The sequence below is a fragment of the Pimephales promelas genome, chromosome 14 (genome assembly GCF_988280905.1).
Source record: "Pimephales promelas chromosome 14, fPimPro1.hap1.1, whole genome shotgun sequence".
Classification (NCBI taxonomy): Eukaryota; Metazoa; Chordata; class Actinopteri; order Cypriniformes; family Leuciscidae; genus Pimephales; species Pimephales promelas.
The window spans coordinates 2,151,979-2,172,234 of NC_142782.1; the positions used below are offsets into that span (position 1 = coordinate 2,151,979).

Consider the following 20,256-nt stretch of genomic DNA (forward strand, 5'->3'; position numbering starts at 1 on the left):
GTGCAGGTTTCCTCAAGTTCAAAAGTTCACATTTTGAAAGACCAGTGACCCATGTCCAAATAAAACCTTTCCTGTTGTTGACTCAAACCTCTCCTCCAGGATTTACACATCACAGAAAGCACACTAACTGTAAATACTGTAAACAGTACAATATCGTTGGTAATGATAATGGAAAAGCAGAAATTTAAGAAATTAAACTGAATTAATCAAATCAACATTATACTGATAGCCACGTTTGATTTAAAAGAAGAACCGTCTTACCATTGTCTGTCGTCCGAAAATGTTCCCTAGAAAACTCAATCCCGTGTATTTTGTCCACCATCTCTCTTTCCGTTTCTCCGTTCATGTCAGGAATGAAACGAGTAAGTCCACAGCTCGAAGGATCAGGTCAAACTTCCATCATTCTGCTGTCTGCAAGCGTGCTCGCGCGTGTGGGCGTGGTCATGGGCGTGGTTATCAGTCCTCCGCATCCAATCACCGCCACCCGTGAGTGACGTACCACGACCACACGGGATGGGTGTGTGTTCAGACAATTTCATTAGAGGGAAAACAAATGTTATAATTAAATTAAATTATTTTTATATGTATAGATGCATTGTTCTAATTAAATAATTAATAAGAACAATAATTTAACTATTATTGAACAACTTTTTATTATTTTGGGAAAATTAAATACAAGAAGAAATTTGATTCATTTTCTTCAGTCTGGACTGGTGAACATTATCAATAAGAAATAAATACTTGTCTTATCTTTAATGAATATACAGTTTTTTTATTTAATTAATCAATTTGGACACTCTGGAATGTTTTTATTTTATTTGGGTTTTTTGGTGGGGAGGGGGGGGGGTGTATAAATATGTAAATTATGTATACTGTAGCTATTATAAACTACTAAAGTTCGTTGGATAATAAAACAACAAAAAATCAATCAATATCAGTTCCAGACAAAAAAATAATAATCCAGATGGAGAGAAAGATTAGGTTACCCCAAGAGGTCAATTCTGTTGGGGCTCCTTTGTAATAAATATAAATGGGAGAAAGGCCTGGCTTTTGCCAAATACATTTTGTAAATTCAAAAAGGTCATTACAAATGCCTTCAGATCATATTTAATATTAACTGATGTTGGACTTTTTGTTGCAAGCAAATTATTTACTCTAGACAGTGCTTTTACACTCTCTGGACAAAAGCTGAGAAAGAAATACATTTCTGACAGATGTGTATGACGTCATTGACATTTTAAAACAGTTTTTAAAGCAAAGAAGTGACACTAAAAAAAATACCACTCTGTAATGTGTAATTTCTTCGCATCTCCTTTCAAAAACTACATTCAAAAATATCCTGAGAAAAGTGGGTTGAGGGGTGCATGTCCATAGACCTCCATTCATTCTGCACGCGTCCTGTGAGCGCCCTCATGTGGACTCAGAGTGGAACTGCAACACTTCAGAAACCGGAAGTTCACAGAGAGTGCGAGTTCTCCCCATATTAGACTTTCTCTGGGTCGAGTTAGTTGCTGGTGGCGCTGTTGCATGAGATCCTACATGGTTAAGTGTATTCAAATAAATCGGAGTTATTTGCAGTGGTTTCTCACACTGAAATGTTATTTGTGTATGTTCTGGCATATTCAGAAAACAAGGGCCCTGGATGAGATTCATATTGTTTATTATCCAGAAAACTAACATGCCAATGATGAAGCATGTGTGCAGTTTAAACCCCACACCTGATCTCATTTAATGCCTTTCTAATAACCAAATTCTCAATCCCATTTTCACATGCAGAAATTTGAATGATAACACAACTTGGTTTTTAATGTTTTTATTAATTTGAGGAGCGTTTCAGAGAAGATATTGAAGAGAGATTAAAGGTTAGAGATTTGGTTTAAGAACACGAGTATAAATGTGGTTAAACACGGCTCGCTGCCCGTGGACCCACACAGTCACACATGTCTTCAACACAAATATAGGATAATGAGGTTAAACAGGACTCGTCGTTCCAGCAACGGTCAGCTGTAAGGGGGAATAATAAAATCAGTTATTCTGATCATTAGTGTTATTACAATCAAAATAAAAAAGATTGTTCAACTAAAGACACTTTGTGAAATCCAAAATCATACATTTTACTGAATGTAAAAATTGGATTGCAAATAACAAAGTATTGAAAAAGTCTGTATTCTTACCGGTAAAGCTGATATCCAAACAGTTCTCGGGACGCTGCTGGTAATTGTTGGGTTCTCCAGAGCACCAGTTGGTGTACGAAAACACAGATCCATCACTCCACAACCACCGTCCATCCTAAAGACAGAAGAGCGGGAATAAAAGAGTGCACTACTGTTGGTGGACTTCAGGAAGAAGCTTTAGTTCAGATTTGAGGTCAAAACAACTTCATTAGAAACTTTGCCTTTACTGTTTAAAGCAACAATTGTAGTTTAGACAAACAAACTGGTCTCTTTAGGACACACAATTGAACTTACTTGAACAGCATCATGAGCACCAATCCAAGTCCGTGTGGAAGGAGAAGGCAACAGACTCAGCAGGAAATCATTTTCCTCTTTATTACGCACAGATGCGAGATTCGCACCATGACTTTGACAGTTTCTCTAAAGAGACAGATTGTCAAAAGTAAATCAATTTTAGCAAAACACAAGTGACAACATTTTAGACATTTGCAAACAAAGTTTGCTCTATTTGCTCAGTACCAGTTTTCTGGATCAGTTATTTGCAGAAAAGAAAGTTCACTTTCCCATATAACACGCACTTTATAGCTGGGCGATATTGTAATGCGCATCTAATCAGTAAAGCGAGTTCCTTTTTATCTTAAGTTTCCTACACAACTAAATTGAGCTCTAGATAAAATTTCTTTGCATCTTAATTCTTGCATGAATTAACTCTTCCTTTTAGAGATTAGTTTTTTTTCCTGTTGCATTTATTTTACCACAGAATCATTTTTATCAGTTTAAATTAATCTGAAATGCACTTGTACATGTCTATATACATCTGTGTTTTAGATGTGGTTAAAGACCACTAATATAAAGTGCGTCAATCCTCTTGTTGGAACACATTACCTCTGCTGTGATCCAGTTACTCGCATCAGAAAAGTACTTGTAGCATCCGAGTCCAAAACTCCTCCAACCAGCAAGGCATGATTTGCCATTTATGATTCCACGATCATGTTCTGAAAACATGGTAAACCCCTTATTAAATCATGCAAATACTAATCAATGGAATATTGTACAGTTCCAAGATGTTTCTAAATAACAAGAGTTTTTTTTACAAATAAATGTGTTGGTTACCGTCTGTACTATTCCCCATGGAGAAGACGATGAAAAGAAGCAGACAACTTTTCAGCATAGCCATCATGAACCTGAAATTAATAAGCAGGAAAAGTTAAATGTCTGTCTGCACTCATATATGCTGCACACTGAGATCCTCAATGCATTTAAACACAAAAACAATTCAGGGAGAACATCTAGAACTCACTTTGGTTTTTAAATAGTTCCCTTCAGAGTCTCAGAGAAAGATTTTGTGACAAAGCCAGACTGTGTGAACCACCACAACATTACCATACCTATCTAATGAAGATGGGTGATATTTATACACATAATATCAGGCAATAACTGTCCCGGAGTCATCAGTAACACCTGCCGCACCATCAGCGCCCGATCACCCGACTCCGCCCATCCACTCGTCATCACCAGAGCGGTTTTAGGCACGGGCGAACCGGGGTAATCAGTCCTTCACAGACACATCAGATTGTTAACGTGTAATAATGGGCAACAACAAAGGACATAAGTAGCCTACTTTATTCACCTTTCGACATATAACCCATGCTTAACTTGCTAAACCTAAAATCAAATCTGAGATTTCTCAACGGCAATCAGGTGAAAGAGACAAATTTAGCCTCTAGCTCCATAGACGCCCATTCATTTTGCACTCTGGCGAACGCCCCCAGGCAGTAGCACCTCAATGCAGTACATGAGATCCACGGGGAGGAGTCGGATCACGATCCAAGAGGTGGAGATGAGTAGGATTAGGGTTGGGTTTAGGGATTAGGGGGCAGAGTTGGTTAGGTTTAGGTGTACGTAGGTGGGAGGAGTTGGATCGGGATCCGACTCCTCCCCGTGGATTTCATGTACCGCAGTGAGCACCATCTCCCCCCAGTGGAAATCTGGTGGAACTACAAGCAAAATTCGGTCCAAAAGGAGGCTTTCCGTAGACGGGCTTTGGGTACCATCTGGTTACTTCCGGGTTTTGGACTGGCTGCAGTAACACGTCTGTGTCCACGCGAGGGCGCTCGCCGTCGAGTGCAGAATGAATAGGAGTCAATGGGGTTTCATCCCCAGAAATCCACTTTTCTCAGGATGTATTTTTTTGTCAAGTAATTTGAAAGTTGCATTCAAAAGGGAGGGCTAAGATAATACACTCAGCTGAAAATTGTACTTAGCCTATCTGTTCTAAAAATCCGTTCATAACTGTGATGACGTCATACAATAGCAGAATGCTAGCGTGTTCTGGCCAACAAAGAAATCAAAAGGATATTAGTACTTGTTCATTCGACTTTTGGCCTATAATCTATATTGAACTTGCGGAATCAACAATAAAATCTATGTTAATTTAACGACAAGCAGGTGAAAGAGACACATTTAGCCGTTTAGCCCCATAGACTCCCATTCATTCTGCACTCGCCCGCGATCACCTCCAGTGGAATTCTAATGGAACTGCAACCAAGATGATACACAACGGGGCTAATAGGAAGTGCCAAGGCTCTCCGAAGACCTGATGAGCGGGTGCAGGTGTGGTGAGTCAGTCCTCTGGTGATGACGAGTGGATGGGCGGAGTCGGGTGATCGGGCGCTGATGGTGCGGCAGGTGTTACTGATGACTCCGGGACAGTTATTGCCTGATATTATGTGTATAAATATCACCCATCTTCATTAGATAGGTATGGTAATGTTGTGGTGGTTCACACAGTCTGGCTTTGTCACAAAATCTTTCTCTGAGACTCTGAAGGAAACAATTTAAAAACCAAAGTGAGTTCTGCATAGATGTTCTCCCTGAATTGTTTTTGTGTTTAAATGCATTGAGGATCTCAGTGTGCAGCATATATGAGTGCAGACAGACATTTAACTTTTCCTGCTTATTAATTTCAGGTTCATGATGGCTATGCTGAAAAGTTGTCTGCTTCTTTTCATCGTCTTCTCCATGGGGAATAGTACAGACGGTAACCAACACATTTATTTGTAAAAAAAACTCTTGTTATTTAGAAACATCTTGGAACTGTACAATATTCCATTGATTAGTATTTGCATGATTTAATAAGGGGTTTACCATGTTTTCAGAACATGATCGTGGAATCATAAATGGCAAATCATGCCTTGCTGGTTGGAGGAGTTTTGGACTCGGATGCTACAAGTACTTTTCTGATGCGAGTAACTGGATCACAGCAGAGGTAATGTGTTCCAACAAGAGGATTGACGCACTTTATATTAGTGGTCTTTAACCACATCTAAAACACAGATGTATATAGACATGTACAAGTGCATTTCAGATTAATTTAAACTGATAAAAATGATTCTGTGGTAAAATAAATGCAACAGGAAAAAAAACTAATCTCTAAAAGGAAGAGTTAATTCATGCAAGAATTAAGATGCAAAGAAATTTTATCTAGAGCTCAATTTAGTTGTGTAGGAAACTTAAGATAAAAAGGAACTCGCTTTACTGATTAGATGCGCATTACAATATCGCCCAGCTATAAAGTGGGAATGTTATTTGGGAAAGTGAACTTTCTTTTCTGCAAATAACTGATCCAGAAAACTGGTACTGAGCAAATAGAGCAAACTTTGTTTGCAAATGTCTAAAATGTTGTCACTTGTGTTCTGCTAAAATTGATTTACTTTTGACAATCTGTCTCTTTAGAGAAACTGTCAAAGTCATGGTGCGAATCTCGCATCTGTGCGTAATAAAGCGGAAAATGATTTCCTGCTGAGTCTGTTGCCTTCTCCTTCCACACGGACTTGGATTGGTGCTCATGATGCTGTTCAAGTAAGTTCAATTGTGTGTCCTAAAGAGACCAGTTTGTTTGTCTAAACTACAATTGTTGCTTTAAACAGTAAAGGCAAAGTTTCTAATGAAGTTGTTTTGACCTCAAATCTGAACTAAAGCTTCTTCCTGAAGTCCACCAACAGTAGTGCACTCTTTTATTCCCGCTCTTCTCTCTTCAGGATGGACGGTGGTTGTGGAGTGATGGATCTGTGTTTTCGTACACCAACTGGTGCTCTGGAGAACCCAACAATTACCAGCAGCGTCCCGAGAACTGTTTGGATATCAGCTTTACCGGTAAGAATACAGACTTTTTCAATACTTTGTGAAATCCCAATGATGCATTTTATTGAATTATAGCAAAGTGCCTTAAATTGAAAGTCTTTCATTTTGATTGTAATAACACTAATGATCAGAATAACTGATTTTATTATTCCCTCTTACAGCTGACCGTTGCTGGAACGACGAGTCCTGTTCAACCTCATTATCCTATATTTGTGTTGAAGACATGTGTGACTGTGTGGGTCCACGGGCAGCGCGCCGTGCTTAACCACATTTATACTCGTGTTCTTAAACCAAATCTCTAACCTTTAATCTCTCTTCAATATCTTCTCTGAAATGCTCCTCAAATTAATAAAAGCATTAAACCAAGGCTTGTATTGTCAAATTTCTGTGAAAGTGGGTTTGAGAATCTGGTTATTAGAAAGGCATTAAATGAGATTATCAGGTGTGGGGTTTAAACTGCACACATGCTTCATCATTGGCATGTTAGTATTCTGGATTACAAGCAAATATTGAACTCATTCAGGGCCCTTGTTTTCTGAATATTCCCGACACATACAATATCCCAACCTTTCAGTGTGAGAAACCTCTGCAATATCATGTTACAACATTCACAAATGTATATAGTTATTATGTTTAGTTGTAAATATAGTTTCCAAAAATTCTCTGTTTGCATTGTCTTCATACTTTGTGAATTAAATCACTTGATCATCACAAATTTTAACTCTCAAAGAATCATCCTTAGTCTGTTATTACATGAAGAGACTGAACAACTGGCTATATCTGTATGTTTATTATTCCAGTGACTGAATAAAATTTATAGCAAACGCATCTAACTGGGTTATATTATCTTACCTTACTGGTGACCGGTGTGTATCACTACTTGTCTCTCTCTCTTAATCCTGTGATTAATTATTTTCTTACAGAAAGAGAAAGATGATGTCATAGTTAGAAAGGAGGGGTTGCAATGTGAACATTGATAATTAAGTGAGTGGACCTCCATTATAGACCATTTCACAAGATGTAAACAACACTGGTCCAGAAGCACTTCCTGTTTCAGTTTGTAACTGTTTTCTTTATTTCACATGTAAAAAAAAACATCTTAAAGATGTTTGTTTAACTTTTTGATTCAGTTTTAAATGTTCTGTCGGTTGTATTTTATCCCAGCTTTTATGTAGTGTTAAAAAACTGAATTTAGTTGTTTCAACACTTTTGACTCAAATCAGGACAAACCCAACCATTGGTTTAAAATATTAATGAAATAATGTTTATTATATAGGACTCAAAGCATGTTACAATGAATAAACAAACGCATCAAAAACAGGACAAATGTAAGAAACAATACAGTATACATATCAAACACCACATATGGTCATCATGGAATCTGAGTGAAGAGCATATTCTGGAGTGAAAAATCGACAAATATCAACAGACTGAACAGTCGTCATAGTAAAAATGAAATAACCTGGGGTGCGTTTCCCGTATAACGTAGCCTACGTAGTTCGCTGTTTCACTACCATAGTACGATACATCGTGTGACGACTGTTTCCCGAAACCTGTCGTAAAGTATCGTTCAACCACGTTGGTTTCGCACGTGGTGGAGTAACTTTAATAAAACTGTTTGAGATCCAAATAACGCTAGATTTGTTTTATATAAATTACAGATATGTCAACTGAGGACTATTTCTAATGGGCTCTATGCACGGCGGTATTTCCGGTGAAGCATTAGGTATGCTCGATAGTGGTGAGCACACTGGTGCTGTGGCTGCCGTCGCATCATCCCAGTAGATGATGAACACTGGTGGTGGTTGAGGAGAGATCCCCTGACATGATTGCAAAGCACTTTGGGTGTACAGTAGTTCATATGAAAGTGCTAAAAACCTCATGCATTCATTCAATGTAAAGTTGGAAACAATTTAAAAAATAGGCTATATATTTGTGTCTGAATGTGCTAACGTTGTTTTCTAAAAATAAGAAACCTTGTGCTCTTAAAATAAGAAAATATGTCTTGAAATTGGAATTGGACACATTGGAGTATGTCAAAATATACCATTCACTTTAAAAAGATAAAATGAAAGAAATCACCAAAATTGGCATTTTTTTCTAAGTAAGAAAATTTAAGTAAAATTTTCTCAAAACAAGCAAAATAATCTTTGGCTTTTAGTTCTAGGCTAGTTAATTTATCTTGGAAGAAAAAAAAAAGAATTCTTGCCTTATTTTACGATTTTTTAACTCGGCAAGATTTCATTTTTTGCAGTGTAACTTCCGCCGATCGTAGAGTCCAATGTATATTGAATTTTTATACTCCATGGTTATACTAAAGAAACGTTAGTCACAAAAACAGATAAAACAGACACCCCTCGTTGTGTTTATGCTTCTTTTTAAAATTATATTAAATAAATATAACTATATATAAAATCACATCTAAACGTATGTACGTTTCATTTCAAAGACTGGAGGACAGTAAATATTGAAGACTCATGCCATAATCCCGTTTTCCTCGGTTTTCTTCCGCTTTAATCTCCACAACCAGAAATGGACGAGAATCCTTGCGTCAAATGCGGAATTTATGCGTGCATATACACTGAAAAAATGGCAATGGGCAGATTGTTGAATTTGCCTAAATGCATTTCGTATTTCTTACATGATTATTTTATGTTTCTCATCCAAACATATTTTAGTCTTGTGCAATTAATTTAATGTTGAAGGATGTTCATCCTTTAAAAAAAAATCATGTTGAAATGAAAGAAATCAGTTATGTTTTTTCTGGAAACTCCGCCCCCATGAGAACCGTTAACTGCTCGTGCGCGCCACTCCGCCATTTTCTCTTTCGCTTTGGAAGGTGGAAGCAGAGCCCGTGGAAGCTGACTGCAAGTTGTCGTGGTGGAAAGCTACAGTCGAAGGTAATTAACATTTTTTAACTGAAATTCTATTGAGAAACAGTTAGTAGTCCGTTTGAGTGTATTTATTTTCACTGAGGGAATTTTTTTTTATGTACATTACTGATTTTAGGGAAAGGCAAAAGTTAGGCCTAGTGGCAGTGCAAATGTTTAAGGTAACGTTAAGTTAACGTAACGTTAACGTTATGTATCCCGTTTAAAATCCGACTTGCATTAGCTTTTTTAAAATGGTGTTCAGTGGCAAAAAAAATGGCATATTTTTTCTGTGTATGAGAACTATTTCGCGTCAGATAATGAGTGGCGTCAATGCATTTTGGGTGGAGAAGGGGATAACTTATTACTATTAGGCCTGAACGTGAATGTAAACGTGAATGGTTTCTGGGTCTGGCCGCACTTTAACGTTATACCTTTTTAAATTTTATCATAAAGAACACAAAAGTTACGTGTTATTCCGGGCTTATTGCAAATACTATTTTAAAGAAGCTAACGTAGTTTAATTCTGCAACGAATGGAAAAATCCTGTCAGGTAACGTTAACGGAGTTTTGCCGACAGGGGTGGAGGGATAAAGAACTTAATATCTAAATGTTAATCGACTTAATTTCCTCATTGGGAAATCTGGAAGTCTCATAAAATGCTTGCCACGTTCAAATTGTGCTGAAATATTGCAAATCCGCTCCAAATCCGCACTGGAGCAGAAGCATCGATAAGAGTTAACGTCAATGGCATAAATATCGATGTTTCATAACTCCTGCTTCTCTTGTGGACTCAGTTTTCAATTCCAATCCCTAACTGCGATAATTTCACTCGGATTTGCGACTAAAAATAGATGTGTGTGCGAACTGAAAAATGTATTTTGGAGCACAAATAAAAAGTCCCTGCGGATCAGTCTTTAATACCTTAAATTGTATAACAAGGGGTTTAAAAAATATATTAATCGTACTGCCTAATGTAATTATTAAACGTCAAAAGGCTATGATTTATGGAAGGTCATATGAGTAGCAAGCAAATAATATTCAATTTGAAATGTAATACGCAAAATGACAATGCAATATGTAAAATGGCAATGCATTTCTGTATTTAATTTCCTATACATTTGTCCAACGTTTGGTGCTAAATTTATATGATATAATTTACATTTTCCATTTCATACACTAGATTTAAGTTTTAAAACTACAATCTGTTAAAAACATTACTGTTTACTAATGAAACCTCATTCTAAGCCTTATTAGCAACACTGCTACAATAAGAATATCAGTTAATTTTATTATTTCATTATTTACTTTTTTTGTTTATTAAAAAGGAAATGTGCTCAATTCCCTGAAATCCTAACTAGCCCACCTCTGGGGATATGTTATTGCTTTAAAACTTTTTTTTTTTTATTCCTAATATTTTACAGATATCAGATTCATGTACCAGTGCACATGCAATGTGACTTGGAAATTCTCTAGTAGTGGTGAGTATTTTTGTAAAACTACGGCAAGTATATTTGATCGCTTTTTCTATTTTGTGTTTGTCCATTTTCTATTTATGTCATTTTAATATTCCTCTCTATGGATATGTTAAAATTATTTTTTTTCTGTCTCCCTCCAGTGAATGTGGCAGTGTAAAGAGTGCCCAGTAGCAGTTCCAAGTAGATTGGCATTACTAAGTCATTGTAAGCTGAGACATCCACACTTTGGACATACAAGCCGTTATCCATGTAAGTACTCAGAATGCCCATGCACATTTAAGACATGGAATGCTTTAGAAGACGGCTCAATTGCGTGAGACTCGCGCTCAATGCGTGAGAGTTGGCAACCCTGCAAAAGGCATCAAGAGCTGTATACGAAATGGGGAAAACGTATAAAAACCCGCTTCTTTTTTCTCGTCACTTTAGCCTTGAAGGCTAAAGTGACGAGAAAAAAAGAAGCGGGTTATTATACGTTTTTTCGTCCACGGGTATCGTCCCATGCTTTTTTATTATTGCTTGGAAAGCAATCTTACATTGCTTCTCTTGTTGCCTTTTGACTGAAAATGACAACGAAAAGTCACACAATGTGATATCATATCAATATTTTATTTTCTGAGTTGTGTATTCTGAGTTTGTTGCAGTAAAAAGCCAAAGACTATAGAAATAAGTCTCAGTAGCTCACCGAGTTCAACCATTTGACATCATCTGTAGAAACCCTGATTTATGTAGATCAGTGGGGTTAACTTCTTAATAACGGCCGACCCCGGTACCGGGGGCAACGGGGCTTAGCGCCTTTTATGTCCTTTCACTTCAAAGAGTGTGAGCGCAACCTAACTATGCCGCATATCCCCGTAATCAGACAGAACTCCGCTAAAAAATGATGCTATCCATTTTCGCCAAAACAAAACACACATCAAACACGAAGCAATTGAGTAATTTTATTGTAAAACACACTGTCTGTCTGAAACACGTTGATGACAGTAGTCACAGCACTCCTAATCTCTCTGATGTTGATCTATGAAGGCAAACGACCACTCAAATGATTCAGGAGGCTCCACAGAATCCAACAGTCTAACTCACATCACTGTACGACAAAAACTCACGAAGTAAACAGTCAGTGAACAACAACAAAAAAAACTTTTATTTACACATTTACCACTATGAATTGTGTCTTCGATTGCTGTCTTGAGATAAAAAATGTGTACAATGCCATATCAACTGTGTTTGCGATTACTCCGATGCCTCTGTGTCACTTTGAGATGATTCCGGACAGTCTGCAACTAATTCCTGCTTTGGAAACAGACTGCGCATGAGGAGTGGGGTGAAACGTGCTAGTCTTACGCAATGCGTGTGTCGGCTCCTGGTTGGCTAGTGGTGTTGTTTGCGCGGATTTTGCGAAATGCCATCGATTCTATTGGTTCTGACGATAAGAAAGAGGTGTCAATCATCCAAATTGACCAATCGGTTGCCGAGATATGGATGCGCGTAGGACGTTTGCCTTCATGACGCAGCGCGCACAGCCAATAGAAAGGATCGCTCTGCGGATAAATAGTAGTAGCGCGCAGCTGATCGCACACCTGAATTCACTGATTGCACTCGTGGATTATAATATTGACTATTGAGCCATTCCTTTTCGTTTCTCGGAGAAATAATGGCACAGAGAAAATGGGAGAAGAAGATGTCGGCCGCCGAAGCACTGGCAATGATTCAAGCGGACTTAGAAGCTCCAGTCAGTGCCATTGACTCTTCATCTGAGGATGAAGATCTGTTTGTTGCTGAGGGCATTTCTGATCCTGATTATAAAATGCCGACATCCGAAAGGTATGTGAAATACGTTTTGTTATAATTTACTTCTCGTGTTTGGTATCAAAGTACGGAGCTGTTTCACTGTTATTTGTGTAAAATGCCCGTTTTTCTAGTTAGCTTTCTAGCTTTCCTACAATGAATGGATCATAGACTGTAAAAAATATGGACAAAGCGTCTGAATACACAAACTCAAACTGGCTTTTTTGCTTACTTTCTTTGTTCAAAGATGTTTACTACACACTCAAAGTGGATTGTTTGTTTGCTTACTTTCTAAGTCCAAACATGTTTACCACACACTCAAACTGGATTGTTTGTTTACTTTCCCAGTACAAACAAAATGTACTAGTGTTTACAGTTACTGTGGGTTATTTCTCTAAACTTCTATAAACATTTCTAGGGATTTCAGTTAGTCAGTGGGTTACAGTTTTCTGTAACAGTGAATCATTTCTGTTCAAATACAGTGTCCGTGTGAATATATCTTTATAGTTTTTCTTTCTCCTTTGTTTCACAGTGATGATGAAGATTATGAGGGGCCTTCATCTTCTGCTACCTCTGCACCAGCCCACCCCCCCCAGCCAAGGCCATCAACACCTCTGCCCCAGCCACGCCGCACCACCCCCCGACGAGCTTCTGCACCACAGCTACAGGCAAGGCCATCAACACCTCAACCACAGCCATCAAGCACATCCCCCACCTCATCTGATTCTGATGTGCCTCAAGAAAGCCGTCCAAAAAGAAAAGGGAAAGCACTACAGAAGTCAGCTAGACCTAAGCGTGGTCGGAGTAGGTCTGCCACTGCCACTTCAAGAGACCAAGAGCAGCCGTGGCACAACAGAGAGGAGAAGGACAACAAACCTGACCCACCCAGATTCATGCCAGCCAGGACCCCAGGCCCCACCTTTGATACAACAGCATCATGGTCTCCCCTCACACTGTTCCAGCTTTTTTTTAGTGCATCTGTGGTCAGGACAATAATTGACAATACAAATTTCAATGCTGCGAAGCGACTACAGGCTGGCATGAAGTTTGTGTGGAAGGCGCTGACGGCACAGGAATTTTATGTTTTCATGGCCATCATAATTTATACAGGCCTCGTTCAGGTGCATCTCAGATCTGACTACTGGCGGAAGGCGTGGCCATATAACTTCCACTTCCCAAGTGAAAAGATGTCACGGGACCGCTTCGAAGCCATCTTGTGGTCCCTGCATTTGAGTAACCCAGAAGAAGACGAGGAGAATGAGCGGAAGAGGAGCACGGATCAGTACGACAGGCTTTTCAAGATCAAGCCTCTCTACACTGAGATGGTGACTGCCTGCCAAGCAAACTTCCACCCGAATAAAAACATTTGCATCGACGAGAGGATGGTCGCGTCCAAGGCCCGCAGCAGCATGAAACAATATATGAAGGACAAACCAACAAAGTGGGGTTACAAACTCTTTGTTCTGGCTGATGCAGCAACTGCGTACACATGGAATTTTTTTGTGTATGCTGGCAAGAGTGTGGACACCACAGGCCATGGTCTCAGCTACAGTTCAGTCATGGACCTTTTGCCATTTCCACTGCTTGGTGGGGGCTATAATTTGTTTGTTGATAATTTTTATACTAGCCCTGCCCTGTTTCTGGACTTGTACACAAAACACATTGGTTGTTGTGGGACCATCAGGCAAAATCGTATTGGGTTTCCACATACTGCACAAAACGACCTCCACAAAAAGGCTGCCCGAGGAGATATGCGCTGGATAAGAGATGGCAAACTTCTCTTTGTGAAGTGGATGGATACCCGGGAGGTGACCATGTGCTCCACTATCCATGAGGCTTTTAGTGGACACACTGTCAAGAGGAAGGTAAAAGAGGCTGGTGTGTGGAAAATCAAGTACATCCCTATTCCAGACGCTGTGGTGGACTACAACAAGAACATGGGTGGTGTTGATGTATCTGATGCCTTGATAGGCTATTACACTGTGCACCACAAGACAATGAAGTGGTACAAGACTTTCTTTTACCATTTTATTGACATCGCTGTGGTGAACAGTTTCCTTCTGCACAAGGAGTTGTTCAAGATGAGGAACGAGCCCACACTCACGAAGCCTCTCACACAGAAAACCTTCAGAGAGAGGTTGGCTGCAGAAATGTTGAGCTTTGCTGAGGCCTCAGCAGCTCCACCTCCTCCACCACCACCACCACAGCCCACCTGCATGCCTATGTATTATGGGGGTGATGCCACACAAGCACGGCGGTACTGCAGGAGATGCCAGGAGGCTGGCATCCAAAGAGTAAAAACCCCCATTTATTGCCGGAAGTGTCAGGTCCCTCTGTGCCTTACCTCAAAGAAAAACTGTTTCCAGGAGTGGCATGACAGCCATTAGTGGTATCAGGAGAACAGATCTAGCTATTGCTAGTGTTTTTTTTTTTGTGTGTGTGTCTTTTTTTCACCAGTTTATTTATACTGAGTTTTGTTGTTTTCAGTTTGTTTTGAATAAATCTGCTCCATTTGGAGTCAAACTTTATTCCTTTCGTATGTCTTTTTTGCATGGGAAACTATAATGAGGTCTGGTTGATTTTTCAAAACAAAGCCAAAACTTTTGTTTTTAGATGGAATAAATAGCTATAGTGACATGTAAGTGAAATCAAACGAGTTTTACAGTTTGGTACCTGAGAAATTTCAAATGGCACAGATTGTGCCAAATTGTGCCCAAATGAGCTCCAAAAATTTGGAGAGTTCGCCTAGATATGCCTCTAATATATCATGTATAACTCTGCTATACTAGACTCTTATGACCTCAAACTTTGAGCAGATGATGTTGAGATATTATTTTTTTGTTTTCTACAGTTTTTAGGCTTTGAACAGCATTATACCTAGGGGATTTTCCCTATAAAATGTGGTGTTTCTTTAGGTGAGAAATACATATTTTATTTATGCTGTTTTCCATCTGATATTATTCTTCAATAATAAAAGATAGACTTTTACTTACAATGTATTTATATCCCTTAGGTTCTGATCTATCCAACGATACCAGAATCATGTATGTGGGTCTTACGGTTGAAAAGTTATACCTGTTTGTTTTAGGGGATACTATTTTTAGCCTTTTTTTTTTTTTTTCAAATCAGGGGGCAGGGCTTAACAGGTTAAAAATGTATTTTAAAAAAACTGCTCTTCTTTTCACCCGTGGCCAGGATGATGATGCCGATATTGGCCAAGAGTGTATCATCAAGGGGCTCTGCGTACACCTCAATAAGGACCCAGATAATTTAGTAAAAGAGTATGTGGTGAGTACAATTTATCTTTCATAATTAACCACTTAACTGTCACCGTCCCACAGGTGGGACGTTTGCCACTATATTTTTAAAACAATAATATCTTAGTAAATACCTTAAATAATATTGACAAACTATATATCATTTGAAAGCTTACAATCTCTAGTTTCCATATTTGGGGACTGATTTTCAAAATATATTACAGAGGAGCCATAATTTATCAATATAAAACAATAATATTTTCATACTTATAAGGCGTGTTCAGACCTTTATTTTAAAATAGCAGTAAACATGAAAAATCATGAAAAAATGGTAGATACCTCACTTTTTTTTATGCCAAAAGTTCAAAAGATAGAATCCATTCAATTATTTTGGGAAAAAAAGGTCTGAAAAGTTTGAAATATCAAGAAAAAAATAATAAATTCACCATTTGTGACGTGGCAGCTAGCTATGACTTACATGCGTGTTCTTTGTATGTGTTTCTTAGAGGTTCAATTCATATCACAATCTGCCAAACTTCCCATGCTACTTCTGAATAGGATCTCTACTTCAGAAATTGTATGAAAATTGTGAAAATAATGGTTCATATCACTCAAAACAGGAATGGAAATGCAGGCGCCCTTATATGGGCAGTAATGGAGTCTGATTGTGCCCTAGTGAAAAAGTTTGGTACTGCGCTCAAACAAAATCTTACTGAAAGCTCATTTTTTGAGATATCAACCTAAAATTTGAAACACAACTTGTTCAGATTTTTGGCTTTGATTTTTCTGCAGTTTTAGAGTAGCCCAGGTTTTGAAAATATATATTTTATGTAAAATATGAATAATTAATATTTTTCCATTGTACATTTCCATAAACTCAAACCTCTATAACTTTTTTTCTGTTTCACTTTCTTAATTTATTTCACTTCTACAAAAATCTGCCAGATGTCTTCTTTAAAACAAGACCAATCATATGTCTATATTCCAAAGCATTCTTGAATTACAACCATTTAAGTTCGAAATGTGCATTTTCATGTCTATTCAAAAAAGGGGGGGTGACAGTTAACAGGTTAAAAGCTCATTAACCAACCAACTTGCTAGTTCGAGGCCCTTTAACAGGATTGTTTTCTTTCTTTTTTTTTCTTCTTTTTTTTTGCGGCCTAAAATGACTGAATTTTCAGTGGCTCGAAATTTGCGGCATTGTTCCTTTTGTTGTTGAAGGGTTTTGCAACCTATGGCATGCATGCTAAGGAGGGATAGCCATTGGCACGTGAAGTGTTTTATATATATATATATATATATATATATATATATAGTCCCTTGAAGTTGACATATTCTGAGGTGATCATTCCACAGTCACATAGCATGTTTTATTAAGTTAGATGCAACAAATACTAATAAAGTTATAGTTTAGAAGTAGTGCAGCTGTGTATAAAGCCAATTGGATGTCTTGGGGCTAAAATTGTAGGACCATCCACAATCCTAGAACTAGTCTAACAGTAATCTGTAATCAGTCATCTATCTTTCTTGGTCTTATCTGGTTTACATTGTATGCAAGCTCTTTCATGATATCTACATTATTAAATTATTGAAATTACATTTGTTATAATATTCCCAAAGCAGTGTCTGGTGTTAGAATCTCATTTTGTCTGTATTCTGCAGGTTGGTGATGAAGCCTCTATCCAAAAATCCACAGAGGAGACCACAGTGGGACTCTACATTCTAAAATTTCATGACAGATCTGACGACATTGGGATTGTCCTTGAAGGCCAGAACATCTTGCAAGGCTTGGATAACTTTGCATTAGCTACGGCAATGCTTTTTGGTCTAATGTATGTTTTAAATCTCAACTACCCAGCTGAAATGAAAAGTACCTTTGAGGTACTGCAGAAGATAGTCATGGAGCTGGAAGGATGCACTCTATCCAAGAAAGCTCAAGTTCTCAGAAACAGACTCTATGAGTGAGCTGTTTCCATAGTACGGCAGGCGGACACAATGTAGTTTCCTACCTCTTGGAATATAAGGAACATTTATTTTTTATTTCACACACTCACAAAGAACTTCCTTTATTCAAAAGTGTACTCTGTTTGATACGAGTAGGTTGACCACTTGGGTAGGTGATTTGAGTATGGGTGCTTTGAGTAAAACGGATATGCTGTCATAGCTTAAATTCCATGAACAAATGTCAATGATCAATGACCGCATATCAGTTTTACTCAAAGCACTATACTCTGAAAAAGGTGGAGAGTAATGATGAGTATTAGTAGTCCAAAGCTTCCCCTGACGTTTTTGTTTTTTTTTCATGAATTTTAATATCTGGGTGGATTGGCCTATTAACCAATAGCTTTAATGAAAAAACTATGCACATGTTAAAACAAGCACAAACACAACACAAAAAAGCTGTGTTAAAAATAGCTTAAATTCCATGAACAAATGCCAATGAGCAATTTTTAACACAGCTTTTTTTGTGTTGTTTTTGTGGTTGTTTTGACATGTGCATAGTTTTTTGGTTAAAGCTATTGGTTAATAGGACAATCCACCCATTAAATCCACCCATTAAAATTCATGAAAATTAAACAAAAACGTCATGGGAAGCTTTGGACTACTAATACTCATCATTACTGTCCACCTTTTTCAGAATATAGTGCTTTGAGTATGGGTGCTTTGAGTAAAACCAGTATGCTGTCATTGTTCATTGACATTTTTTCATGGAATTTAAGCAATTTTTTAACGCACAGAGAAGGCTTGCTACTTAAGCACTTACTGTAGAAAATTTGTTGTACTTTTAAAAAGTAATTCAGCAATTTGACCGGTCTTATGTTTTTAAAACCGAAAACAAAAATGTCAAGAGAAGCTTTGGGCTAATTGAAACTCATAACTGTTCTGTTGTGTTGTAATGTGTCTGAATGGTCATTACTGTTCACCTTTTCCACAACATGTTTGACTGTCTTGTCTTTTACTTAGAATTATTTGAGTAAAACTGATATGCTGTCATTGTTCATTGAATTTCAACTATTTTTATCACACAGAAAGTTTCTGCACTTGCTGTGATAATTTCATCATAACATAAAAAAAGAATAAAGCTATTTGATTCAAGAAATGTGTTTGCTTATCCTATTTCTTTTTAAACGGTACAGTAATGTTGTTAATTTACTTAAATGTACTAATCAGGTTAGTTTTATTAAAACCACAGCATATAGCAATGGAAAACCATTTATATATTCAATATCATGTTTGTTTAACAAGCACAAATTATGTATCTTTAACAAATATAAATCATGTTTATTTAAAAAACATATATAAATCATGTTTATTTAACAAACAAATTATGTATCTTTAACATATATAAATCATGTTTATTTAACAAACATAAATTACGTATCTTTGACATAAATAAATCATGTTTATTAACAAATATAAATGATGTAGCTTTAAAATAAATAAATCATGTTGCACAAACCTAACTTTATTATGTGCAACCGATGTACATGTTTTTTTTATGTTAATCCAACAGGTTTTTTTTTTCAGTGTAGCTCATATTGTTCTCAGTATATTGTTCTCAATATATATTTTATATAAAATATTTTTTATAAATAATTTTCATAAACTTATACCTATATAACTTTTTTTGGATTTACTTATTATTATTTACAATAATCTGCAAAGGGTCTTCTTTAAAATTATACCAAACTTAAGTCTGTGCTCCGAAGCGTCACATTTTTATGACAATTTTTTGACATGGACATTTTTGTCCTCTTTTTACATATGTGTAACTTTTTTTAATTGATACACGGGTTAAGTGACACAAAGTTTATTATCAACAGAAAACAGTGAAAACAAAACCCACGAGGGGGCAAAACTTGAACAGCAAAAGAAATGACAAGACTAGACTAGGACTGATGAATAACTAGACTAGAACAAACGGTAAACATAGAATAGGACTATCTCTCAGGACAAAACATAGACTACTCATTTTACTCACAGTGTATAAAAATGCTCGACAGAAATTCTCACTATCACAGATACAACGAGATACGACACACAATGATCCGACATGGGACAGCAAACACAGGGGATTAAGAAGAAAGTAATGAGGGGAAGGTGACACAGACTAGATATTGACATGGGGGCGGTGCACAAAACGGTCTGCCATGATCCTGCCACAAGATCAGGAAAAATCAAGGACATGATGGCAGAATCATGACATGATTAGTCGAATAAACTTAATGCAGGACTTTTACTTTCTGAGCCCTGGACTTTACATTTATGGGACCCAGCCAATTTAACACTTCATCACAACTTTTCCATTCAGCTGGGTTCACATACCATAACTCCATCCAGGACCGACAGGAATCACAGGTTAAACTTCACAGACAGGTTAAAGGGTAACTAAACCCCTGGTCAGAGCCTGGCTCCACCCACTTGGGTTGTTTTATGGACAAACCCAAACGTTGGGTTAAAAATGTAATTAAAAAATGTCACCCAATGCTGGTTTGTCCATATTTGACCCAAAGTTGGGTTAAAACAACCCAGCATTTTTTGGAGTATA

General features: G+C 37.5%; 2 protein-coding genes and 2 long non-coding RNA genes across 4 annotated transcripts in view; 2 read left to right on the forward strand and 2 right to left on the reverse strand.

Annotated features, from left to right (window-relative positions):
• The window catches only part of LOC148973614 (uncharacterized), a 543,652-nt gene that overhangs the window by 415,577 nt on the left and 107,819 nt on the right, over positions 1 to 20,256 (reverse strand). The window lies entirely within an intron of this gene.
• Positions 1,798 to 3,563, reverse strand: LOC120481389 (galactose-specific lectin nattectin). The gene is made up of 6 exons (XM_089119175.1): positions 3,475 to 3,563; positions 3,288 to 3,358; positions 3,060 to 3,169; positions 2,469 to 2,594; positions 2,175 to 2,289; positions 1,798 to 2,004 (listed from the first exon to the last, which is right to left on the reverse strand). Exons 2-6 carry the CDS (start codon positions 3,352 to 3,354, stop codon positions 1,901 to 1,903), a joined length of 522 nt encoding a protein of 173 aa, XP_088975301.1. The 5' UTR covers positions 3,355 to 3,358; positions 3,475 to 3,563; the 3' UTR covers positions 1,798 to 1,900.
• On the forward strand, positions 4,888 to 6,683 carry LOC120481394 (ladderlectin). Its single transcript, XM_039675043.2, has 6 exons — positions 4,888 to 5,023; positions 5,144 to 5,214; positions 5,333 to 5,442; positions 5,910 to 6,035; positions 6,215 to 6,329; positions 6,479 to 6,683. Exons 2-6 carry the CDS (start codon positions 5,148 to 5,150, stop codon positions 6,580 to 6,582), a joined length of 522 nt encoding a protein of 173 aa, XP_039530977.2. The 5' UTR covers positions 4,888 to 5,023; positions 5,144 to 5,147; the 3' UTR covers positions 6,583 to 6,683.
• LOC148973616 (uncharacterized) lies at positions 9,127 to 10,916 on the forward strand. Its single transcript, XR_016146419.1, has 3 exons — positions 9,127 to 9,217; positions 10,612 to 10,668; positions 10,806 to 10,916. It is a non-coding gene; the product is annotated as an uncharacterized LOC148973616 (long non-coding RNA).